Source organism: Dichomitus squalens (assembly GCF_000275845.1).
Source record: "Dichomitus squalens LYAD-421 SS1 unplaced genomic scaffold DICSQscaffold_46, whole genome shotgun sequence".
In the NCBI taxonomy this organism is placed as follows: domain Eukaryota; kingdom Fungi; phylum Basidiomycota; class Agaricomycetes; order Polyporales; family Polyporaceae; genus Dichomitus; species Dichomitus squalens.
The window spans coordinates 217600-242725 of record NW_006766928.1 but is presented as its reverse complement, the minus strand read 5'-3'; the positions used below and the strand labels follow the sequence as shown (position 1 = coordinate 242725).

Sequence of the window (25126 nt, the reverse complement as noted above, 5' to 3'; positions counted from 1 at the left end):
ATGGAGGCGAAAGCTCAACATGCGCTGTAGCTGGCAGGTCATGGTACCAGCCATTGTGCGTCCGCAACTTCCTAAATGTTAGAGTTAAAGTTATAGTACCAAGAAGCTAATGTAGCCCGTAGCTCGCTTAGGAGTCGGCCGATCGGCGAGGTCACTGGCCCTTTGGGGGACGTCGTTGTCTGCTGCCTTGTTCGACGTTCCTCCAATGAGACGAGATACCGGGGGGCGCTACCGCGCCCCAAGATTTACACGCCCCGAGGTCACGCTTTGCCGAAACCTCCGCTTACTAGGGTACATTCACTGCGTGTTCATTCGCACTCGCATCCAATTTGTGACTGACCCAAACGGCCTGTGACTAGGAATAACACTGCCACCGTGCGAAAACCCTCGCAATCAGTTGACCGAGCCGCCATAGAAGGCTGTGAAAGTCAAGCTCATTCGAGCGATCCAAAGAAAGGTATTGAATGAGGAGCAGACTTACCATACTTCGCAACATATTTGACAGAGATGTCGGTATCGTTGCCGGAGGTGCACTTATAAGGCATCAGTTAGTACGCTGCATCATTTCAGGCAGGCAAAAATGTGCTCGGACTTACCGAGGTAGGAGGCTGGCCGCCGACAGTGTCGTAGCGGAAGATCTCGTTAGCGAGGTCGCCTTGGACGTTCACGACGTGCAACCAAGCGACATCGTCCGTGGGGTCGGTAGGCGATGGGATCGAGCCGTTGACCGCCCCCAAGACGTACGCGTTCCGGTTGCCCGCGAAGCGCGGGTTCGAGCGGAAATCCCATACGGGGCTCAGGCCCGAGCCGGTGACGGGGTTAGGCTGGAAGAAGTGCTGGCCGAGAATTATGGGGGTGTTAAGCTGGTGGAAGGTGTCGATGACCGTCTGGATGGACACCGGGACGAGCTGCGTCCAGACGGTGTAGAGGTCGTTCTGAATCGTCGAGAACTCGGAGGTGGAGGCGATGCAGGACACGTCAATTATCTCTGCGACGGCGCCGATGCTCCTAGATTGCGAGACGGATATGTATTGGTATGATTGTCGTTGAACAATGACTGCAGGAAGACATGACGCACGTGTAAGTGTCCGCGTTGGAGCAGGTGTAGTTCTGCACGCCAAACGCGAGGCCCAGAAAGTTGGGCTCTCCGGAGGGTGCGACGAGCGTGGTTTGATTTGAAGGGAACGACGGGACGTAGTTGTTGATCGGGCAGTTGTAGCCTGAGGCAAGATAGCCAGCAGTGGCAGTAGCAACCAGATCCCTAATAGCTACCATGTTGGAGGATCGCGGTAAGAGTAGCGGATGGGTCCGACAAAGCGAGGAAAAGAATGAGGGGAGGAGGAAAAGAATGAGGGGAGAAGGAAGAAGAGCTGGAACTCTGAGGAAACGCTGTTCGTGCTGGATGCTTTTATACCTCACCAAACCCCTCAAGGAGGATGCGATGTTGGTCAAATATCCTAGCGCTCAGATATTGCATCTTGAATTGATTTGGCTACGTACCATGCGCGGAGCGACGAATTTGTTGGACTTTGCATGCAAGCCGCATGCGGTTAGCTCACCTATCATAGGCTCTCATGTGCTCAGCGGGGCGTCAAGTTACCGCTTTGTTGTGCAACTAGTCGAGCGTCGAGAACGACAGCGTCACCAAGCTCCAGAACCTGGTGGCGAGAGTGTGCTTGAAGCGCCTCGCGTAGCGCTGCCGAGGTGCGGTGCCGACGACTCGTGGGAGAGCAGAAATGACACAGTGTCCGGGTAGAGGAGCTCGTGAGTAGTCAGGAGTAGATATCTGAGACTAGAGTGTATCGTCTTTGAAAGGACCCGAACAAGAGGTTGGTTTGCGCATAAATCAGTTCGTCGAGAAGCTCCCAACTCAGCGTGTCAAGAGTCTAATGAGTTCTGTAGCTGCTTGTGTGACAGATATCGACATCCTACCTTATCTTCTGCAGCCTAAGGGTGCTATAGTTTATAAGCTGTGAAAGCCATCTCCACCTCCTACAAGGCGAGCGAGCGCAAGATGGGCGGGCGCTTTCGGTCGCCCCTTTGCGCGGCAGTAACTTGCTGGGCAATTTTCGATGTTAAGCTGAGCTAGGCATACCTTCCTAGCGACGATTTAGAGAAATACACGGAGCCTCTCCCGGCGACATTCACCAGATCGCTTAGCCTTACATACACAGGAGTGCTTCCTAATCCATTTACGGCAGACTTGTGAGGTGGAGACGATGATGACTATGGGTGATGGTCGGCGGATTTTACATCGGACTCAGCCGAAGTCTCTTGATGACGACTCACCAGCGGTCTCAACTTTCACTGCCTGGAAAATTGGTTCATGGTCAGGGAAGGTTCAATCCAGTTATGGCTCTTCATCACACTACATAGTGAAGCCAGCCGACGTCAACGTATCCTGTGATGTTCGACAGATTGACGACAGATCAATGCACCCCAGAACAGTCAAAGGGTCGCTCACCTAGAGCTATAGCGTCTGTCGTGGTGTCATGAGAGCCTCGGCATTTGAATGGAATCCTGCAGACGCGTCTCCCGGCCTCCGTTGAGATCCTAGCCGGTGGTCAGCTGAGAAGACTTGGGCGTTCTCAGCTGTCAGCAGATGAAAAAAGCATGGCTTGATAAAGACTACCTACAAACTTGTCGAGGCTGCTGGACTCCCGGAAGAGAATTCCCTGTGCGCGAGCTAGTACTGTACATGTGTGACACTGAAGCTTCAAAGCTTCAAATTCAGCATGGCGCCCATATGGCCATGGGCCGCCGGTTCGTAGAGGAGGCAGGACCCCAAACACTATCAGGCGCTGATCACCACTTGCTTGTCACCATTGTTTGATTTCGGGGTCCTATCATCTATGCAGCCTGTCTCCTGCCTTCAGACCCAATGGCAATTGAATACTCGACTTGATATGCTCAGCTCTATGTACTCGATAGGTTGTTGCTCCGGCGCACTCTCTTGTATGGCGGTCGTTAGCAGGACTGGTCAAGCAAGACATCGGTTTTCACTCAATCCGGAACGCCCTTCGAATGTCTTGCTCCTGATGTCGCATCCTAACGATGAATGCACCTTCTTCGCGTCCTCAAGGATTATGCCCCAGGAGTCATTACCGCGCTAGCTACCCACTCTGGATCTGCTGTATGTGGTACGGTACTCTAGGATTTGACGAATGGAGATGAGTCATTGCGAGCTTCAAGGCATCTACATTCCCTTGCGGAGCGCACAGATGTCCCAGGACGTAGGCCATCATCAAACGTTCTCTGTGATCGCCCTTCGGTACTAACAAAGCATCGCTCGGTCTCATCTGCGACATTCGATGAGCCCGTACCTTTCAACGTCATCTCTCGTAACACTCTCACGTTCGGCTCCCGGATTTTGAGCGTTGCTTCCGGCACTTCGACCACTGAGCTCGGCCGCTGACCATCCTCCGATCCATAGCATATCTGAATAGTTTCACGGCAGATCGGGACGCCCGAGTCATCGCCGAAAACCATACAGCCTTACGTCCTGGAGCACGAGATAGACTCCGTGTGTGCCCGATGTCGTGGGGACATGGTGTGCTCCCCTGATATGGATGGCTCAAACTTTTCATCTGTCTTGTTGCAGCTGTTGACATTTGACATGATCTCCGCTGTTGACATCTGACATAATCTCCGCTGCTCAGTAAAGCGCCCATCTCACTCCATGTCCACTGACTGTTGTGAGGTTGGGGACGATTTCGTTGCTCGCATCACAGATAGGCGTATAGCTATTTTTGGGTGGAGACTGATCTATTCCCTCTAACCCTGTTCTTCGTCTTCGTCCTCCCGCGCTTGCGACCCCTGCCGACTCCCGGTCCAGCCTCCCGCCCTCAGCCTCCTTGCCCTCTCAACCCGCTTCTCAATGAGCGATATCGCCGTCTCGACTGCCAACGTCGTCCCCACAATCTTTAGCACACGTTCGGCGTCGTCTCCCTTCTTCTGAGTCGGCTGGCTCGCGAGATTGATCTTCGCGCGCGCCGTCCGCCTGATCCAGGCGAGGTTCGATCTGTTTCGGCCCAGCACATACCCCACCATGTCCTCGGGGATGGACATCTTGCGGGTTTCGAGCACTGGTGGCGCTGATGTTTGTGTCTTCTCCGATGACAGGGGTTGAGGGCTTGAACTCGGACCCTCTTTCTTCGGCGTGGCAACTGATGTGTTGGAGGGCTGTTGCCCGTTCTCGGCCTTCCTCCCAGCGGACGGATTGGATTCAAGATCGGGAGTAGTAGATTTGGGCTCAGTCGGGGGTTGCGCGTTGTCGTCGTCGATCCTCGCCCCGGGCCCAGGCTGGAAGACCACTGTCTCGTCGTCGTCGTCGTCACCACCACCCTGACGGTCAATAGCTGCCAAGAGGCTCTTCCCGATCTGTCCTACGGCCTGGCCGATTGCCTCAGCAGTTCCTTGCAGATCGACGAAGCGCTCCGTGGACTGGGGGAAGATCTGCTTGTACACAAAAAGGCGCGCTGCAGAGGCCTCCTCATTGGCGCGGATCTTCTTGCCGTAGTTGCCGATGATGCTGCTGACGTGCTTGTACGAGATGAGGAGGCGGACAGTGGCGATAGCGGGAGAGGACGTTTCGGATCGTGCTTCAGGGGAAACGAGGTGGGATGCAACCAGGAAGAAGACCTGCCCATTGAGCTTGTAAGAAGACATACCAAGAGTACATGAGGACAGCAGGAGACGGGAGACACATACATTGGCTACGCCTTCTACGGCACCGGTTGCGGTCAGGACTCGTTTCTCGGTCCCAGAGCTGGCTTCGCTTATGTCCACTCCTGTATCGTCCTCGAACTTGAGAGTGCCCTCGCGAGCACCGCTAGTGAGGATGTTGGCCTCTTTCGTACTGATCAGCGCTCGGAGGCAGAGGACCCCGCCTTCGCCCACAGAGCTGGGAGTGCGGAACTCGGAGAGAGGCTCTACAGATAAAGTTGTTAGACGAGAGAGAGGTTGACGGAAAGGTGATTAGACAGGACAGCGCACCTGTGTTTTGGTCAGAAGGCGCGGCGGAGGACATTTTGAGCGGCCAAGGGTTACTTCGCAAGCACTGAAGCTCGTACAGAAACAGAGGACAGCAAAGAAAGGGTTTATATAGTTGTACGGAGGGCGGGGGTTCCCACCCTGCGGACGTTCGATGAATGTGAATAGCGAAGATAGCACCTACCACAGGCCGCAGTTCTACGCTTTTGCGCTGCAGCCTCAGACTGGCCCGTCGCTGCGGCGGCCGGTAGTGACTACTGCCGCATGCATTGGGACAACGGAATGGCAACGAGACCGCTAGCTCGCGGTGAGCTGATGTACATGGAAGTCAAAGCATCCACAGTACAAACCGTGCGCTCACGGCCCTGGTGACCTAACCAAAGTCGTGATATTGATGCAAAGGCAAGGGAGACATGACCCAGTCCGACTCCGCGGCCGCAGCGCAAGGTCGGCATCGGCGCTGAACCGGGTCCTTTGATTTCAGTAGATCTGCGAGCCTAGGTCCGGTGACGTGTCTCCCTGACTAAACCTCGCACAACTTGCATCAAGGCACCCCAGAGCATAGTTCGTGCGATGCTTTTCGTTGGAAAGGAGCTGATTCGATGGCCGAGGTGTTTCTGCGATGCCAGGACAATCCGACGAACGTTTTGAGCAGCCAGACGCGCGCACTATCGCCAGTGTTCTCTGCTCTTGTGACCTCCATGAGCTTGAGTTAAGAGATATAACATGTTTGAGAGTAGGTAGATCAACCTTGACTGGAGTCCCCGGTGTGAATCATCGGGGTGTTGGCTTTGCCGCCCGAATGAGCGTCTCCCATCGGAAGTTTCCGTTAGCGTAAAAAACTTTGCGCGTCGCTCTGACTCACGCACCATGCGTTTGTAACGAGATACCCCCGTCGTCGCCTCCCTTCTGAAGACAAACGCGCCCGACGCTCTCGCTTGCCGTCCGCCATCTTACAGAGATCTATAGTCATACTGGCACGGACGCGTCCTGAAAACTCCAGCGACGGATTCAGGTTACGCATATTGTTCAGACCGTTTCCGGAGTCCTTGGAATGCAAGCACCTCTCTACACCAAGCACAACGACTTCGCAGAAGTGCCGATCACCTCTGCACCGAGATTACCGTAATGCCAACCTGACTGACACTTTGCATCACCCCGGGACACCTATTCATTTCTAGGCAGACGTCTATATCGCGGATCCACACATCGTCAAGGTCGATTTGTTTAGCTCCTATTGCGGGCGCGCTTCCCAATCCGTTCAGGACATACGAGCTGCTCAATGCGTTCTGCGTAGCGATCACCGTAATTGAGGGAGACGAATGATTCCAAAGCAGCTTTCTCGAAGGTTTGTTTGAGTCTCACAGTAGCATCTACTGAGCTCGCTCCGTGTGCGAATGCAAAGATCAACCCATCTGAGATTAGGATAGACCCTTAGATCCTCCAGGATGCCCTTCAAAACGAATGGGGAGACAAAGAGTTATCAGTGTTGTGAACATCATTGATCTCACCGTTCCCGCTCGTGATCCCTGCGCGTTTGGTTCGTTCCACCAGCTCAACCTCACGAGTTGCTGTAGATCATGCTTCTCAGGTCCAGGGTGGCAGGTTTTGGTCGTCACATTGTCTGGAATGAAGATAGGATCCTCATCTATAGGGCACAGTATGCCATTCAAGACATGTGTGTCCCGTCGACGCGGACGAAGGTCGTCTTCCCTAACTGGATGCTAGGCATAAGGCACCTCTACTATGCGCGCAAACCGGGATCTTGAGGTGCGGCCACGTTCTCTCTACCCTCATGGACCCTGCTAGTTCTAACATATTCACCGGGAATGTATGGCCGAGAAGGTCGAGGCCCGATATTCTACGGAGTCAAAAGAGGAGAAGTACAACTTTGTTGAACAGCTTGCTAGACCCGGATCGTAGGCGCTAGTAGACGTTTACAGACTAAATAGTCCTCGACTCTACCGTTCATTTACAGCTGACAAGATAGTGGACTTCCGCCGCCGCGACCATCTTGTATCTCGCGCACCTGCTCCGCCTCGCCCACATATACTTTACTTCTCAGGTCTCACATCCACATCGCTTCTACTGCTTCTCGGAAGATCGCTAGAATTTCATCCTCCGATTTCCTCTCCCGGCTGCCCCCCGAAATGGCTGGCTACGCCCCGGTTCCCATAGTTGACTAGCGTGCGGCGTGGCACTAGGGTGACCCAAAGTTGAACGCCTACCCGACGCGTCTCCCGTCCCGGGCTTGAACAGTATGGTGCCTTTCCCGAACCCCGAGTCCTTCGGCACGCTCATTACGATCTGCTCTACTGCCTTTCCGATAGCCTCAGGGGATCCATGCACTGCTACAAGACATTCGGTGGAGCGCAGGAGCATCTTCCCGGTTACTCCAAGGCTTGCACCGGTGGAGTCTTGTATGGCCTTGATCTTCTTGCCGTCTCTACCGACCACGTCTGGCAGGATGCGGTGTGGCATGAGAATGCGGAGTTTGGTAGGAGGATGGGGGGAGAGGGGCGACTCAGACGAGGAATCAGTGGGTTCAACCCTTAGGCTGGCAAGGTGGTACGCGACCAGGGAGAATGCCTTCCCGTGCGGTCCATCACACGCATGAGCTGCAATCCTCCAGCCGAAACGCACAGCGCTCTGCGCACCTTCACTACGCCCTCCACGGTGCCCGTCACGGCTAGGATCTGATCTTTCACACCTCGAACGGCCTCACTAACACCGGCGTAGACCCCTGTCTCTTCCTGGACCCGATGAATGTTTGCATGACGGTCGCCGATGATGATCTCGGCCTCCGTATTACTGACGAGAGCGCGGACCGTGAGATTTTCACGGCCTACTCCGTAGTCGGGGGAGCGTGATTGAGAAGCAAATCCTTTAGCGAACTTTGGTTAGACTGGGGGACCGTGGTGCTAGTAGTGTGAAGACAACCTACTAGCTTTGGAGGACATGACAGAGGGATGCGCACGGATGGGGAAGTTGAGGAAAGACGCAGATATGTATATCGGCGGTGGGAACTCCGCAGACCTGCAGCTCACCTCAGAGTGCTGCAACTAAAGTCTGGTGAACAGCCTCAAATACAATTTGTGTTGCTGCGGCAGCTCTTGCAAGTACGGTGATCTGTACGCCTCAGAGGCACTGAGTGGTGAGCTTCTTGTTACCCAGTCGACAAGTTGAGATATACATATTCATGAGTACATTCGGGACTGCGCTCCTAGAGGCCACGACAAGCAACGATTGTTCAACAAGTCATTGATCCATATTGACACTCATGATGCAGCAGCGGAGAATACAGTATCATCGGCTTGCTGTAGCATCTGACCGTTCTTATGCGCCCGAACTCGTCAATCTCCTTTTGAATTCTGCGCCCCTAACAGGCGCGGCCAGTCCCCCTCGCTATTTCTGCCTGGCCTCTCCTCTCTCAAGCCACTCGTGTCAATGGAAGTTTTTGCCTCAGACACTTGTCGGATATCGCTGATCGTAGTCCTGAGCCAGTCCATGATACACCTAGTCGTGTCTGATGGAATGGAGAGTTGCTCGGTTCGGAGGGCTGTCGTCAACGGAGGAGACTGGGGTGGGCGAGGGCCCTGCGTAGATGAAGCGCTGGACTCCCGTGCGGCGCGCTCCGCCTCTTCGCTCTCGCGCTTGCTGGATTCGCGGAGCTGCTCACGTCGGCGCCGCTCAAGCAGGTATTCGCGAGTTTGGCGCCTGGACTTCTCAGCCCCGCGCTCGCGTTCGCCGTGCCTCTGAGTTTTCCTACCAGGGGGCAGTGGGGCCAGCGGACTCCGATCACGACCTCGACGCTTGTCGACTTCCTCAACTTTCGATCGACGTTGACGTTTATCGGTACCGCTGTTACTCGGAGGCTTGTCCGGTGCACCTCCCGCATCGGGTTGGTCGAGCACTGTGCGCTCACCCTGCTCGTCTCGAAGGAGACATTCGCAAATCCGCTCAGTCGCGCGTCCTATCGTGTCCGGAGAGCCATTCACCTCCAGCAAGCGCTCTAGAGACTGCGGTAATGTCTCCTTGCGTATGGAAAGCTGCGCACCCGAGGACTCCTGGATGACTGGGATGTTGACACTATCCCCCCCAGTGACGCTGTATAGGAGGGTGTGAGGGACGAGGACGCGTAGTGCGATGGACGAAGGCGAAGAGGAACAGGATCTCCAGAGTCTGGCGTGGATGAGTTGAAATGCAACCAAAGAGTATGCCTACCATGTTGTACACGTGAGTTTCTCTGTAGTCGGTGAGGACGTATCACATTGGGCACCTTCACAACTCCCTTCACAGAGCCGCATACGGACACGATCCGGTCTGCAGCACCGGGTACGGCCTCACTGAACGTTATGTAGGCCCCAGTCTCTTCCTGAAGCTGTGGGATGTTCTCATGACCGTCGCCGGCGATGATCCTTGCTTCTGTGGTGGCCACTAGTGCGCGAACGGTGAATACTTGACTATCCGTTTCGAGTGTGCTGGAAGAGTGGCAGCCTGGTGGTGGTGTACCTACAGATTTCAGTTGTAAGGAAGGATCTACTAGGCGCCAGAGCGGACTGAGAGAACGTACCAGCAGAGGACATGAAGAAGATGAGGTGTTCATACAAGAGGAAGCATTCCTCCTCAAACGCATCAGCTGTTCCGAAGATCGTAAGCACGGGCTCATCTACTAGCGCTCCCGGTGGCCAATTCGACTCGATGGTGATATTGGCGCCCGACAGCCTTTGGAACTCAGTGATATTGCTTCTCTCTGCGCCGTTGATGTACCCCTCGATATTCCACGGGATGGAGAGCTGCTCCATCTGGGTGAATCAGTGGATAGGTAGTGGAGCCGGTGTTGGCGACGATGGCAAGTGTGAAGACGACGTGAGCCTATGTCCAGTACGCTTTGGCTACCACAGCCAAGTAAGCCTACCTGCGTCTCGAGAAATGATGTCTGATCCTCCTCAGCAGACTCGGGCGTTGGTGACGGCGGCGCAGAGTACGCAGCGCCATGCTTGGCCTTCTCGCGCTCACGCTTGGCAGCTTCGCGCCTCAGCTTGTCGCGCTGATACTCCCGAGCCTGGAGAATAGCCTTCTCAAGCCCTCGTCCGCGCGCGTCGCGCCTAGGCTTCCACCCGGGTGGTGGCGGAGGCAACGGACTGGAGTGACGTTGCCGGCCCTTCCTCTTCCCCTTGCTCTTCTTTCGAGAACGACCTTGCCGGCTGTCTGAGATACTGGCGTCTTGCGAGGTCTCTAAGGCGCCTAGGGCTCCATGCTAGTAGAGCACCGTGCCCTGCAGGGTGAGGTTTTGGTTGTGGGCCCCGGACTCCCTTGCAGAATCAGAGTATGGATAGAAGCCTACAAACGACCTTGATTATTGGGGACACCAAAAGAAGAGAAAGCGAAGGGAGGAAGCGCACCAGCATGAGAGGACATGACGAGGACTCATGAGGCCACGCAGAGGTAAGGGAGTACGAAGAGGCGATATCTAAGTAAAACAGTAAAGTCGAGTTTGCGTGTATTCCCTGCCTTTTAGTGGTTGAGGCTACCATCGCAAGGCTGAGATATTCGGCCCGGTGAGAGGATGCTGCGGTAGCTTCGAAGCTACCGCAGCATGCACGACCATGTCACGGGGCGGTTGACGGTCTTGACTACTATCATAGGATATGAAACGTGATCAGTCCACAGGTGCCCATCGAGCCTCCCTATAACCTGTCTCTACCTGCATGCAGCGGAAGCTGCTGTGGGAGGTGTTGGGAATATGGAAGCTACGTACTATCGCTGATCATGCGGGCGAAAGAGTTACATGAGCATACTTGACGCGAATTGGAAGGTACAGGCGCTTCACTTCCTAAATCAAGACGCCGTGAGAATATGCACCCAGTGCTGACGCTCGGCTCCGATCGGCCTACCGTGCGTTCGCTCCCTCAACACAACAATATCGGTAAGTTTTCTGGGCCATCTCAAGCATGGCCTCCAGTACACAACTTGGACTAGCGAGCAACATACTAATAGTGTAAGTTACGTAACAGTCCACAGCAGGATCTGGGACAAGCCGAAGTCGCTCGGGCACTCTCGGGAGTCTCAGACGCTCCGCTTTCAGCCGGCACAGCACCTCAGCTTCAAGGTCAGCTTTGTAGAGTCCAAGGTCATGAGTTTCGAGCGCTATTGCCTTTATTGGCTCAGGTAACCTGTGTCAACAGGACATGTAGCAGTGACGACGAACGATGAGGCTGCGTCGAGGTATCGGTCAGGTGTCCACGTGGTGGACGTCATGGGAATATCCACGATTGAACAGTGGAGATAACTTGTGCCACAACCACTTTCACTTAGGCTAGCCTATCGCTCAAGATGCCTTGTTCACCGGAGATATTGCCGCGTATTCGACTCTACGTACGAAAACTATTCAGAAGGTATATTGCATGCTCCGCGTCGATCGCTGAGTCCGAATCGCTGGACCATCAGGCCTTAACGGGGTCACCGACCCGTCCACCTGAGCCGAATGAAGGAAAACAGTATTGTCAAATAGATACGTAGGTGGCTGCTACTACTCAAGTGGGTGTGAGGATCTAATCTTTACGCCAGTCCCTCGACATCCCTTGTATGCGACTTCTGTTGGGAAGGACTGTTCGCGCAGGGTCCTTTCCAAGGAGCCTGGACTTTACAGAAGACTCCGCACCCAGGCTTTTCACAGAAGACCACTTGGGAACAAGTAGAGGTGTCCTCTCATCGCGGTTGTCAATGGTGTACTCTCGTTCTGGCCACAAGGACGCCGGAAGCCGCGCATCAGGAGACTGTGCGCGTCACGATCCGCTTTCGGGTCAGTTCTACCAACAACGGAGAAACACCCGAAGGAATTCAGATGATGGTACTCGTTATCGATGGCAAACCTCACTCTTCCTACTACATCTATACTTCGCGGGGTATGTTGACTGCATACCAATCTCTATCGGCTCTCTAACGACACTTGTCTCTACAGATAACCCTGCAGCACCATTCATCGTCGCTAGGGATCGGTTGCTCCAACTGAACTCTTCCTATGCTATAGCCATGGCGCAGGAGAGTCTCATGAACTGCATACGCAATCATCAACAGTGCTCCACTGCCCATGTCAGCATCCTTCCAACCCGAGTCATCGACTGTCTGGACCCCCGTAATCTGAAGCTTTACGTCTCAAACGGCGAACAGGCGCCGTATGTTGCCCTCAGCTACGTGTGGGGCGAGCCCCAGTCCCATCGAACGACTACGGAAAACGTTGACGCCTACCTTCGCCGTATCGACTCCTCGTTGCTCCCGCAGACAATTAAGGACGCGATCGAGTGCACCCACGCATTCGGCCACCGCTACCTCTGGATCGACTCCCTATGCATTCTACAGGATTCCGAGGAAGACAAGGCCCGCGAGATCTCGCAGATGTGCAGTATCTACAGACACGCATATTTCACCATCATCGCCGCCAGCGCGCCCAAGGTCGGCGCGGGCTTCCTACAGGAGCGTCCTCCACCATCCTCAGATGAAGTCACGTTGCCGTTTCGCTGTCCCGACGGCAGTGTAGGGACGATGTCGCTGTCGCCCGTCTGGCGCCAGTACGATGGATCCACCGAACCTGTGAACCAACGCGCGTGGTGTCTCCAAGAGCGCCTCCTGTCCCCTCGCGCCCTGGTGTACGCCTCGCACACGCTGCAGTTCCACTGCCAGACGTCCATCGTGAACGTGGGGAATGCGGTGTGCGGGCCCATGCTGGGGCAGCGGCTTCCTGAAATGCTATTCCGTCCCGACTCCAGAATTCCCTCTCCCCTGTCGTCAAGGGATCTGAAGATGCTCCGCTGGGCGTGGATAGAGACGGTCGGGGACTACTCCCAGCGCGCAATTACTGAGCCAGGAGACAAGCTGGTCGCGTTTGCGGCCGTTCCAGAGCTGTTCGCGCGGGCATGGAAGTCAGAGTACCTCGCGGGGCTCTGGCGTCGCTCGCTCACCCAGGATTTGTTGTGGCATACGAACTTCGAGACGCGCTTCGCGAGGCCCTCAAAGTACAGGGCGCCGTCGTGGTCGTGGGCCGCCGTCGATGGTCACATCTTGGCGAGCTCTATGGACGACCGGCTGGATCCGCAGTCTGGCGAGACTCGGGGCTGTGATATTCTCGGCTGTGACGTTCTTCTCGCAACTCCCCTGCTGCCTTACGGAAAAGTGTCGTCTGGAATGCTGAGTGTTCGCGTCGCGATGGTGAAGGCGACTTGGAATCCGGAGTCTTCGATGCCTGATCTCTATCTACCAATTGACCTCGCGCCTGAAGCACCGCAAGACGTGCTCTTCCCCCATGTATCACCTGTGGCTCAGGCGGAGCGAATGCATATCGGCTGTGCCTATCCGGATGCCGTGGAGGATGTCCTGGAGATCTGGGCCGTACCCGTTTTGTGGAATGAGCTGCGGCAATACGCCGCAGGGCTCATCGTCACACGTGCGGGTGAGGGAGATCAGTATCGCCGGGTTGGATACTTCCACTCACCAGAGGACAGCCCCGCAGGTTTGTCCTGGATGCTCAGTCAGGACAGGAGAGAGATTGTAGTCGTCTGAATCCATAGCCAGTGACGTCCATCTTTATGTAGTTGATGATTGCCTCTTTCCGATCTCCACATGGTACGATATGGTGGAGACTCGGACCACAGCTGTGCATGTCTTATGTCCGCTGAGCACGATGACTGGCATTATGCCGCAACTTGAATAACCCCTAGCAGCTAGTCAGTATATAACTTAATACGTATCAGGCCCTCAGAAGGCCTGAATCTTGGAAAACTTGATCTCAAGTGCAGTATGCATCGTGAGGGCGGTCCCGTATAACCCTCCCAGCCCTGCGCACAGGACGGCGACCTGACGGGCTACCTGTGAGACACTTGAGATTCCCAACAGGAACCCAAGCACCTATGTACTAGCCAGTCACTCGCAGAAGAAAGCATGAATTCAATCAATGTCGAGAAGATGATGCCGATGGGTGACGCGCTGGTTGTTCTCGCAGGGACTTGAGAATAGGATGGCGCTTGGCTACTGACAGGGTGGAAGTCCGATCGAAGCGACTTTTGCCTGTTTTGCGGTTTCAAACAATTTGGCATCGAGAACCTCGACACAGATATCTGCGCACCGCTTCAGGACACAGTTTCCGCTCATATCACTGGATAGACATGATATTAGCCGCCGTACGTCGGGACACAGCTACCCACGGCACACGCAGCGACTTACCGCTTTGAACGTCCTCTTTCTCTTCCTCTTCCTCTTCCTCTTCCTCTTCCTGCTCTTCCTGCTCCTCCTGTGACCCCTGGCTCTCACGCCCGCCCCGCGCCCGCCTCCTCCTCTCCCTCTCGAGCCGCTTCTCAACGAGCGCCACTGCGGTCTCAACAGCTCCCGCCGTCCCCACGACCTTCAGCACACTCCCGGCCCTTCCCCCCTCCCCTTCCCCCTGCTTCCGAGTGCGAGCCGGCGCCCTCGCGAGATGGATCTTCGCGTGCGCCGTTCGCTTGATCCACGCGAGGTTCGTTCCGTTCCGGCCCACCACGTAGCCCACCACGTCCGCGGGGATCTCGATTCTGCGGGTCTCGCGCGCCGCGGGCTCTGGGGTTTGTGTCTGCGTCTGCGATGTCGACGATGATGGCCGCGCTGGCCCGGGCGCGCACTCGTCCTCGTGCTTGCCATTGCCCCCGCCCTTGTCCTTGTCCTTGTCCTTGTCCTTGTCCTTGTCCTTGTCCTTGTCCTTGTCCTTGTCCTTGTCCTTGTCCTTGTCCTTGTCCTTGTCCTTGTCCTTGTCCTTGTCCTTGTCCTCGCCCCTGCCCTCGCTTTCTCTCTGTTTCGGCGTAGTGTTTGAAGCGCGTTCCCGCCGCCTCCCGTTCCGCGCCCTCTTCCCAGCAGGCGGTTCGGCGTGGGGTTCCTGCTCATGACCGGGCTCTGGCGCAGGCTCATGCTCGGGCTCTGGTACAGACTCGGTCATAGGCTCACGCTCGGGCACAGGCTCTCCCCGCGCGTCGTCGTCATCATCTATCCTCGCCGCAGGCCCCGGCTCGAACAGCACCGTCTCCTCGCGCGCTGCAGCCTCCCTCAAGCACCCCGCGACGCGCGCCACGGCCTCCCCGACCGCCCCCGCCTCCCCGCACACGTCGACGCGGCGCTCGGTCGAGCGAGGGAGGATGCGCTTGTGCGCAACGATGCGGGCCCCGGACGCGGCCTCGATTGCGCGGATGATCGTCCCGTGCTTCCCGATGAGCGTCCCGAGGTGCCTGTGCGGGGCGAGGAGGCGGAGCGTCAGGGGGGCAGGGCGAGGACTGGACGTGGAGGACGTGGATGAAGGGGGAGGGGAGGCGCGTACGGCGGGGGAGACGAGGCGGGCCGCGATCCGCGCGTAGACCTGTGCGTCGTAGAGCGCGTGAGCGTGCAGAGACACATCGCGAGCACTCCGTGGAGATAGGCTGCATGAGACGAAGCGACGTACGCACCTTGGCTACGCCCGCGACGGTGCCCGTGGCGGTGAGGACCTGGTCGGCGGCGCCCGGGGTGGCTTCGCTGATGTGCACCTCGGTGTCCTCCTCGAGCTCGAGCGTGCCCTCGCTCGCCTCGCGCGTGAGCGTGTCCGCGTCCTTGGTGCTGATCAGCGCGCGGAGGCTGAGGATCCCGCCGTCGTCGCCCGCGGCGCTGGGGGGGCGCGGCTCGGAGATGGACTCTGTGGACTCTGGAGGATGTGTGGTCAGGACGGTTAGATGGACGGCCCATCATTGAGAAGCAGGCGCACCAGTGTTGGGAGCGGGAGCGTCGTGCGCCATTGTGATGAGCGTAGACTCGGAGAGCGAGAGAGGGAATGGCGGGGTCTGGACTGGAAGCACATGGGGAGACCGAGGGAGCTCGAGAAGGCTTATAGCGCCGAAGGGCAGAACGCGGCTACCGTCCTGCAGACGTTCAATGGAAGGAGAAGACAGGCCGCAGCTTTACGGTCCGTGCTGCAGCCTGGAGCCTGGATCGCTGCTGCGGTAGTCTATTCACGACCCGACCGTCGCGATGCGATTGTGGATCGGATGAGCGGGTGGGACGACGACCTATGCGTGCACTGTGCAACAGTACATCCTCTTCCTCGGCCATACCATGTCAGAGTTGCGGAAACTCGTACTAGGCAGGGGGAGGGTAGTATGTAACATACTCGGTCAATGAAGATTGACTGTGGTCTAGTCGAGTCAAAATTAGCGCTTCAAAATCACGCGTGAGTACTTGAGTCGGGGGCGAAAGCTGGGGGATGACATTGGAATAGCTTGAAGAACTGCGCAGGACGAGGCATCCGCCTCGCGTCGCTACCACTCTCTCGCGCGACCGGGAGGGGCCGAGCTCAAGCCGGCGGAAGCGAATGTACAACACGAGACGTGGCTATCGAGATGTATAGTGGAGTATAGTATGAGAATGTAGGTATAGGGATAGCGGAAGGGTGGGCATGAAAAAACAGGAGCAACAATGCTCGCAGTCCGGGGACCCACAGCATGCCGGTGAGGAAGGAGGCAAGGAATCAGCATCGAGAGGAGCCCGTAGATGTAAGCTTAAAGCTAGAACGAGACAAAGAGACAAAGCGCGACAAACCGCCAAGGATGCGTTACGCGAGAAAGCACTTTGCGCGTACAGTGCTTCAAGTTTGCAAAAAAGATTGCAGACCGAGGCGCGCAAAATTCTGTTTGGCCCTGTTTTGTCCCCCGTCGGCTACGGCGAGGATTCCTGTTTCGGACACCGGGGCGCTCACAAGGACTCTGTTCGACAAGACGGTGCCGCTTGAGTCTGAGCCCACTCTTCTGCTGCAAGAATGCACAATGATGTCCTTTGCCTCCAAATTCAACTTTCTGAGTATGTTTGGTAGGTTTGCAGCTGAAACATCGACATGCATGCTGCAAAGAGGCTTCTGGCATCGCAGGCGTTTCCCCGGGTGGCCAAGCAGGGCCAGACCGGATTTTGCGCGCTCCGGTCTGCAATCAATCTTTTTTGCAAAGCACTGTAAAAGTACTTTGCGCGTGAAAGCACTTTGCGCATGATGACAGTCGAGCGCCCGCGACTTAGTTGAAGGCGAGGGCGCGCGTCTCAGACCAAGCCTATCTTCTCACCCTGCACATGGCAACGAACCATCTTCAGAACACTCCACGGCAGAGAGCACGACAGAGAGAGAAGACAGAGAGAGAAGACAGGCGCCGGGTCGATAGAAGCGGCCAGCCCAAGAATGCACTATCAATGACTTGCTCGAAAAGATGTTAACGTTGGCTAGCTTGGAGGAGACCGGTCAGTTCAAACACTCGGTGATGAGAAGGTGTTAACGTTTACTCACATGGGACTCGCCAGAGAACTTTCTCCGGCCGGCTGTCACTACAGGACACGAGATCTTCTTCTATTGCTGTGGCTGGCCGGATGAGGTGTCAACCTCGCCTATGCAATCATGTTCATCGCCGACATCTCGGCCTCTCACAGCGTCTTCGTGCCCTAGGCACATGAGACCGACTTCAGGCTCAGGAGCACAGTCTGACAAACATCGTTGTGAGTAGTTCACTGTATGCCTGCGAAGGAGAACTTTGTGCAGCACGCGCACGGATTCTCACGCTGACATGCATGCGAACCTGCGCGGTCGCGCAAAGCACGCGGATTGCCCTTCTCCAACGGTGCTGCCTGATAGAGTTTCGATGCGGGACAGTGCCGGAAATGCACTGGCAATGGTACTGTCGCCGGGGGCCGACGACGCTGCACCCTTGGCTATTAAGCCCGGGCCCTGACCGCAAGTTTATGCGCGCTCTCCTTGTTCGTTGCCATATCCGTCGCCTGTCGCCGCTGAGCTTGCCCCATCTCTCACCTCGCTCGTCGCCTCCCAATCTGCATCGTAGCGTCCCAGAGTCCGTAGACAGCCCCCACCATGCTCGGCATCGACAACAGCCAGGCGCTGCTCCTGCTCACCATCCTCCTTCTCTCCTGGCTCGTCCAAAAGGTCGTCGCGTTCCAGCGCGTCGCCCGCTCTGTGGAGTGTGTACATCCCGTCTCGCGATTCACGACCGTTTTCCCGCACAGTGAACCTGCCAGCTGACTTCCCTCTCCGTCCGCCGAACAAACCGCTTTTGCACACATATACACATCTCCGTCACATGCACATCGCAGCAACTGGCCAGGCTTCCGCACCGTGTTCAGCGACAGGACCGTCCTCTTCCCCTTCAGCGTCCGCGGGCTATCGCCCGGTCCTGCGTGGACGATCAACTCCAAGTACGCCGAGTTCGCCCGCCACGGATGGGACGTCATCACAGGGGTGCGTCGTCTTATCCATATCCACATTCACAGCCATCTTGCGTGCGTGAAGAAGACGACACTCTCGGGACCAAACATGCTTTGAAGAGTGCCCGAGTCGATGGTTTCGACCGCGGCGCGGCGACGATCCAAGATGTCGTGCGGACCTGCCTACTAACGCGCGCGTGCGACCGGTCTTTGAGATGCTCGGTTGCGCGCTCGAGCCCTCGACTCACAAACGCTACATGTCTTCTCTCTGTTTGCATTTGCCGTTCGCGACCGCGGCGTCGGCTCTACTCGAGCCCCATCCTGCGATCCACCATACTCACTCGACGCCCTGTTCCGCTCGCACAGATCAGCATTTACCCGACACCGCAGCTCTATATCGCCGACCCTACGCTCACCAAGGTACGTCTTCTCCCTGTACCATGCTACCCACCATGCTACCCAGCAAGAGAGAGGCTGGGTCAGGGGAAGGCGCGCCGGTCACAAAACTGACACGCAGCACACCTCGCCCCGAACAGGAGATTATGGGTGCGCGCGCGCGCTTCCCGAAACCGACGTCGTCGTACGCTCTGCTCGCGACGTTCGGCACGAACATCCTCGTCACCGAGGGCGACGAGTGGAAGCGGCAGCGGAAGATCGCCGCGCCCGCCTTCTCCGAGGTGCGTCGTCGTCTCCCTCTCTGTGCTCCCTCCCAGGGTTGGTCCGGGCTGACGATAGCTGGTCGCGCCCCGATGGCACGGGGGAGCAGAAGAACAACAGGCTCGTCTGGGACGAGACTGCCAAGGTGCTCGATGACGTGTTCCAGAACGTGTGGGGCGACAGGGACGTCGTCGAGCTCGACAACATCATGGACCTCACCGTGCCCGTGAGTTCCGTCCAGAAGGCATATGTAGTATCTCTGCCCGAGCTACGGAGCTCACTCGTGTTCGCGTCCAGGTCACGCTCCTGGTCATCGGGGTCGCAGGCTTCGGGCGCCGCATGTCGTGGAGCGAGGATCAAGTCGCGCCCTCCGGGCATTCGATGACTTTCAAGGTCTGTCCATGTCTGTCCACCTGTGTCTGTCCCTCCCTTGGACCCCGCGGGACACGAACTTAGGTACCGGCGCGGACACGAGGCTGACGTCGCCCGCGCAGGACGCGATGTACGAAGTCTCGCACCACCTCGTCCTGAAGGTCCTGTTTCCGGACTGGCTCCTCCGCTGGGGAACTCCCGCTATGCGGCACTTCGCGACCGCGCACGACGAGCTCATGGTACGTCGTTCCGTACACATGCGCGCAGTCGAGTCGGCATCGGCTCACTTCAAGTTGCTCGGCCGCTTTTCGCTTTGGGGGGCAATAACAACACCTTCAGGCGTACTTGCACGAGATGGTGGTCGCGCGGCGAGCCGCGGAGGTAAAGGACGAGCGTTTCGACCTGATGAGTAACCTGCTTGACGCGAACGAGGACGAGACGGACAGCGCCGCGAAGCTGTCTGACAGCGCGCTGATCGGTACGGCGCCGCTCGTCTTCACGCATATGTGCATGTTGACATTAACACTCCCTTTCATGTGCAGGGAACGTCTTCCTCTTCTTGGTGGCTGGGTACGAGGTACGACGGCGCGGACGCGTGCGCAAGTCAGAGGTGGAGAGCTCATGTGTGTACCGTGCCACCAGACTACGGCGCACACCCTCGCCTTCGCGTTCACCCTGCTGGCGCTCCACCAGGACGAGCAGGAGGCGTTCTACCAGAACCTCAAGTCCGTCCTCCCGACGGACCGGGAGCCGGTACGTCTCTCTCGTCCTTGTCTCAGCGCCGCAGTAGCTATAGGCTCGCTCCGTCTCACCATCTATCCCGTTTTCAGACATACGAAGACTTCAGCTCGCTCTCGTACTCCCTCGCGTGCGTTTCCCCTATCCCGCTGTTCCCCCTACTACCTACTACCTCCTAACGCAAAGTCTCCCCCTCGCACAGCGTGATGAACGAGACCCTCCGGCTCTTCCCCCCCGTGCTCGCCATCCCCAAAGAGTCCGCCGAAGACACCGCCTTCACGCTCACCTCGCACACCGGCGAGACGCGCACGCTCCCCGTCCCCGCGCAGACGTACATCGCGCTCTGCGTCGCGTCCATGCACCGCAACCCGCGCTTCTGGCCCGAGCCCGATGCGTTCCGCCCCGCGCGCTTCCTCGGGGCGTACAACCGCGACGCCTTCCAGCCGTTCAGCGGCGGGCCAAGGGGGTGCATCGGGAGGGGCTTCGGGGAGACGGAGGGCGTGGCGGTGCTGACTAAGATCGTGGCACGGTATAAGGTCGAGGTGAGGGAGGAGCCGGGGTGGGAGGGGGAGACGTTCGAGCGGAGGAAGGAGAGATTGTTGAGGTGCGGGCATAGCTTGACGATCTTGTGAGTCGCGTTCTCTTTCTTCAATTCTCGCGCTCTCCTTGAGTCCGATGGGTGCGCGGATGCTGATTCGTGTCGGGGCAGTCCGGAGCGGGCGCCGCTGGTGTTCAGGCGGAGGTAGGGATCCGGAGGAGTTCGTGTTGGCTCGAGCTACTTGGACTGTTTGTCTTGGGACGCCTTGTACTTCTTGCAAGTAAAGGTTCAGCTTCACAAGTATGGGCCAGCGGACGGGAGTGTCACCAGATGTTCGGCATCCGATAGGCGTCCCCCATCGTGTCTCTGCGGACTACGGTCTGAGCTAGAAGATCTCTCGGATGGATTTCGGCTTTTGTAAGAGACATTGTCCGGTCAATCTGCACTCCGGACTCCTGTATGTTCCCGCCCTCTCTCCTCACCGACGTCTTTGCCCGCCTGCGGCTGCGGCCTAAGTTTCAACCCGCGCGCTTACTGAGGCCCTGCCGCCGCGATGCGTTCAGCGGCGGCCCGCGAGGGCGCATCAGGCGGGGTCCGTCGAGACAAAAGGCGTCACCGTGGTGCTGACGCGAATCGCGGAGTCAAGGTGCCCGCGGAGCCGCGCTTTGCGGGGGAGACGTTCAAGCAGAGCCTAGGGACGGGTCTGAGAGGAGGTACGGGCACCAGCTTGACCATATTGTAGGCCCTCCTTGTTTGGTGCGCGCTATGTGTGCAGGGGCGCTGATTCACACGTTAGATAATTCAGAGATGTTGTGCCACTCGTGCGAGCCAGGTAATAAGCCGCGATGGGGATTCTGCTCTATCCGTGGACGGTCAGAGTGCATCATGATATCTCGTTACTAGCACCACGAATATTATGGTACGGTGCATGTTGGCTGACGATGCGTTGATTCTTTACGGCGGTAATCAGAGGCGGTATGTTCAAGGGTAGGGCACGAACTTCCACGAAGAGAATGTGAAGGACAACGGCAGGCGCGAGACCCTGCCAGGGTCACGGCACACACCATGAATGTAGAGCTGTGCATCCAGCACTAATTATGGGCACTGAGGTCAACAGAAGTGGCAGAGGGTCTCTAGGATTATCCCCGAGATCATTCAACTCGTAGATTGCAAGGCAAAGCAAATAAAATCGGGGATACGATTGTACAGTATAATCAGGTAAAGCAGCATTGGTGTCCCAAGGCATCATCCGTAGTAAAGCTATACGCACAATGACAGTAAGTAAAAGCACGATCACATCAACGTTGAAAAGGCACATCATGAGATCAGGTACTCGCCTGGTGCACCTCAAAATTTTACACTCTCAACATTCCTCGCGAGTGGAGATTTGGCAATGCGCGCCGCGTCCCGACCACGACTTTCCGCCACTTGTAGTCAGGCTGTCGCCACAAGTCCCCGTCGGGTCTGATCCTCAAGAATACCCTCAGCAGGAGCGGAAACGTGTCAGGCGTGATGACCTTGTCGAACTCTTGCAACCGAAGCAGCCGCCTGTCGTTCAGTGTCGTCACGCGAGGCAGATCGTGCACATAGATGTAAATCGAGCGTAAGGCACTGGAGGCCTGGAAAAGCATACCAGCCCCGGGCAAGCTGAGTGCCGGGACGTTCGTAGCCTCTGTCTCGTCCGAGTCGTCGTCCGTTGGCCGTGCACGTAAGTAGATATTGATCCTGATAGAGTCGAGCTTCGGACACGAGGCTAGTTTAAGGCTTTGCCAATGTCCTGGAATATCATATGATCAGTGGCTATGTAGGGCAAGATGTGACATCGACATACTGATCATGGGGTCTTTCCAGACCGGCATGCAATACCACGTGGCGCCCCGTCAACCTTCAGGCTCTTCAAACTATTCCCATTTCGGGCAAGGAGCTTGCGTATGGCCGACACCTCAGAGACAGCGCGACAGTCGATCTCGACGCGTTCCAAATATCCCGGTTCGATGCTCTCCGTGAATGAGTTCAGGATCATGAGCGCATGCTTGCTGTTGGCCGAACCGTATCCCCGTAACAAAGGGTACTTGAGCTGCAAGGGACGGTAGAGGTAGGATTGATCGAGTGGAGTGCCGAGGTCGAGATGACATTCCCTAGATTCTCCATGCAAATGGTCGATGGTAAACAAAGACAGGATGCGGAATAAGCCGGAGACTGAAGAGCTACGAGGGGGGCAGCCGTAGTATCCTGAGCCGAATGAGAGATGACGAAGGTGGAATGGTCCGGGAGTGTCGCGTTGAGGCGACGGCGGCGGGACGGATTGCTGAGGTTGGCCGTATGCGAAGGTGCGAAGTTCAATTGACTCGAGATGGGGAAGAAGCGGCAGGAGCCGCAGCACGATTGTGTCGTCGGTGGTGATTAGAAGGGAGCAGCCCTTCCCAACGTCCCGCGTCGCACCACCCAACGTGAAGTTCCGAATCTTGGCACTGATTCTGGGGTTCGCATGTAGGAATGAGAAAAGGTGGTCGAAATTGTGAAGGTGCCGAGCGACGAGGGATTTGGAGAAGTAACGGTCGATCGATACGGAACGGAGGTATCGGCACGCAAGCGAGCACGACCACACCCCAGTCGTCGGACTCCAGGTAAGATATAATCATGTCCAGGAGTTCTACTGGCAAGTCGCAGATGGTGCGACACTTGCTAGGCCGAGTGAGCATAGGCGGGAGGATATGGTGCTTTCGCCGGTTGTGGTGGTTGGAGGGAGACATGTTAGCGCTTAGGGAGACCGCGTCCGACGGTGAGGTCTACGGCTATCATATTGGAATAGTGACCCGCGCACCTCGCCCGTCCATGTGCCACGAATCTGCCGCGGACCCATGTGGGTTTTTCGTGGCCATAGAACTAAGTATCCAGCTTTTGATGTGGGGGTGTCCTGCCTTTGAACTCGCTAATGAGCTTGGGCAACCAACCGAGCCTCAGTGACGTTTCAACATGTCTCCTCACTTCAGGTATCCACTTTTGCGCCCAGTGGGATCAGAGATCGCATTAGCTCGGAGCTTATACACGTCCACTAGGGAGCGTTTCCGTGCCATTCTTGAGCAACACATGATACGATGTGAGGACAAACCTTCAGCCTTATCCTGCTACCATCTCTTCGTATGTGAATGTGACCGCCGTATACGAACTCGATCACATTTTTCCGTCCGCTTTGACAAGGCTACATGCACCCTGACGTGATCATCACCCATAATATGTCAGCGGGAAGCCCAAGAACTCGCACTGCTCCTGCTGTCCAAACGGCACCATCACGCTCTCCCACTGTAGCTGCTGCACCGGCTTCCCATGCAAATTAGCCTTCGTCACCGGCTCCCACTTCGGCTGCGCCGCCAGCTGCTGCGCCGTGCTCGTGAAGCCGCGGGCAGCAAGGAATCCAGGGTCGGGGTTCGGGTTGAATGTACGCGCGAAGGACGACCAGATGTCTACTATGCGCTGCGTAAATGGCAGGTCCTGATCGTCACGGTACGGCAGGTCCGCAGGGAGCGAAGCGAAGACGTAGTACAGCTCGCCAGAGTGGCACCTGGGGCGTCCGTGCAGGCGGTCGAGAAAAGTGCGAATCGCGAGTTGGAGGAGAGACAATAAGCGAAGATGGATGCATCAGCCCTGCACGTTAGATCGTTGGTAGCATAGGAAGACGCACTTGAAGTACTCGGCAGAAGTGTCTCCGAACGGATGCTCCGGGGTGACGGGCGGTTCGCAAGTGGGCCACTAGATGTATGTGTACTAGGTCAACATCTTCTGACCGACGGTGGTAACTGCTAACACTCACGTTAGGATCATGCCCGGGTGGCTCGTAACTTCTGTTGAACTCGTAGAACCACACACTCTTGAACAATTCGTGAGTGACCACGGAGAACGCCGTCGCCTCGTCCAGACAGCGGAACTCAACATCCGTCGTAGCACCAGCCGTCACATTGTAGACATTCAGCGTTACATTGGGGCCAGACGGCTCTGGGAACAGCGCGTTGTCGGCGATACTGGTGTCAAGAGACGCGGCAATCAATGCCTCTGTCAGGTTTCCGCTGGTCTATCCACATACGTCAGGATGATCCTCGGCGTAGAGAGGGAGAACGTCTCGTACCGGATAACCAATGAATCCTGCCCCGTCATCGCGCATGAAGCCCATCATGGTGTGGACGTTGGCAACCTCGCCAGAGCCGTCGACAGGAAGCTGGCGATGGACGATGTATGTACCATCCACGACGAGGTACCTGGCGCACCGTCAGCACATGGTGAATGGCACATCGAATGAGACCGACCTAGCAACAGTCCCAAGACGGAAAAGCGTGTCGACGTCAAGGGCCCTGAGGCAACCCAGGACATCACTCGCGTCGCTGCAATTGGCCGCCGAGATGATCGGATCCGCGATAAGCGAGACTTCCTCGGGGATGGTATAGTACAAAGAGTACGTCGTGGCATAGTTCGCGCCCGCGAGGTTGCTCATCGGGATAGCTGCAGCGTACTTGCCCATCGCCTTCGGAGAGCCCATGAGCGCACGAACGGACGCAGCTCCCGCGGACTGGCCGAAATCGTGATGCGGTCCTT

General features: G+C 56.8%; 8 protein-coding genes across 8 annotated transcripts in view; 2 read left to right on the top strand and 6 right to left on the bottom strand.

The window, feature by feature from the left end:
• Positions 1-393: 393 nt before the first annotated feature.
• DICSQDRAFT_129212 (uncharacterized protein) lies at positions 394-1275 on the bottom strand (the record flags this gene model as incomplete). Its single annotated transcript, XM_007369280.1, has 4 exons — positions 394-419; positions 482-533; positions 597-1008; positions 1079-1275. 4 exons carry the CDS (start codon positions 1273-1275, stop codon positions 394-396), a joined length of 687 nt encoding a protein of 228 aa, XP_007369342.1.
• A 2499-nt stretch (positions 1276-3774) lies between these two features.
• Positions 3775-7952, bottom strand: DICSQDRAFT_149459 (uncharacterized protein; the record flags this gene model as incomplete). The annotated part of the gene is made up of 6 exons (XM_007369279.1): positions 3775-3816; positions 3844-4146; positions 5858-5929; positions 7228-7581; positions 7650-7837; positions 7937-7952. The coding sequence occupies 6 exons, from the start codon at positions 7950-7952 to the stop codon at positions 3775-3777; spliced, it is 975 nt and encodes a 324-aa protein (XP_007369341.1).
• Positions 7953-8941: 989 nt separating this feature from the next.
• On the bottom strand, positions 8942-10413 carry DICSQDRAFT_163181 (uncharacterized protein; the record flags this gene model as incomplete). Its single annotated transcript, XM_007369278.1, has 5 exons — positions 8942-9212; positions 9272-9504; positions 9566-9797; positions 9911-10239; positions 10398-10413. Coding segments are annotated over 5 exons (1080 nt in total), but the record flags the coding sequence as incomplete, so codon positions are not given.
• A 595-nt stretch (positions 10414-11008) lies between these two features.
• DICSQDRAFT_157089 (HET-domain-containing protein) lies at positions 11009-13705 on the top strand. The gene is made up of 3 exons (XM_007369277.1): positions 11009-11510; positions 11563-11900; positions 11957-13705. Exons 1-3 carry the CDS (start codon positions 11329-11331, stop codon positions 13549-13551), a joined length of 2115 nt encoding a protein of 704 aa, XP_007369339.1. The 5' UTR covers positions 11009-11328; the 3' UTR covers positions 13552-13705.
• A 41-nt stretch (positions 13706-13746) lies between these two features.
• On the bottom strand, positions 13747-15779 carry DICSQDRAFT_173458 (uncharacterized protein; the record flags this gene model as incomplete). The annotated part of the gene is made up of 4 exons (XM_007369276.1): positions 13747-13853; positions 14212-15367; positions 15456-15688; positions 15749-15779. 4 exons carry the CDS (start codon positions 15777-15779, stop codon positions 13747-13749), a joined length of 1527 nt encoding a protein of 508 aa, XP_007369338.1.
• A 1689-nt stretch (positions 15780-17468) lies between these two features.
• DICSQDRAFT_111009 (614/534 cytochrome P450) lies at positions 17469-20747 on the top strand (the record flags this gene model as incomplete). Its single annotated transcript, XM_007369275.1, has 12 exons — positions 17469-17991; positions 18124-18275; positions 18724-18911; positions 19001-19117; positions 19189-19284; positions 19386-19502; positions 19603-19741; positions 19806-19840; positions 19906-20016; positions 20094-20131; positions 20204-20629; positions 20711-20747. Exons 1-12 carry the CDS (start codon positions 17885-17887, stop codon positions 20745-20747), a joined length of 1563 nt encoding a protein of 520 aa, XP_007369337.1. The 5' UTR covers positions 17469-17884.
• Positions 20748-21712: 965 nt separating this feature from the next.
• On the bottom strand, positions 21713-23244 carry DICSQDRAFT_157088 (uncharacterized protein). Its single transcript, XM_007369274.1, has 3 exons — positions 22371-23244; positions 21877-22316; positions 21713-21799 (listed from the first exon to the last, which is right to left on the bottom strand). Exons 1-2 carry the CDS (start codon positions 22396-22398, stop codon positions 21895-21897), a joined length of 450 nt encoding a protein of 149 aa, XP_007369336.1. The 5' UTR covers positions 22399-23244; the 3' UTR covers positions 21713-21799; positions 21877-21894.
• Positions 23245-23764: 520 nt separating this feature from the next.
• Positions 23765-25126, bottom strand: part of DICSQDRAFT_163177 (carboxylesterase from carbohydrate esterase) — a gene marked incomplete at both ends in the record, with an annotated part of 2937 nt that continues 1575 nt past the window's right edge. Inside the window, 5 exons of the mRNA XM_007369273.1 lie at positions 23765-24101; positions 24222-24289; positions 24351-24608; positions 24663-24792; positions 24841-25055. Of these exons, the coding sequence (XP_007369335.1) occupies positions 23765-24101; positions 24222-24289; positions 24351-24608; positions 24663-24792; positions 24841-25055 (1008 nt within the window). The remainder of the gene's footprint in view (positions 24102-24221; positions 24290-24350; positions 24609-24662; positions 24793-24840; positions 25056-25126) is intronic.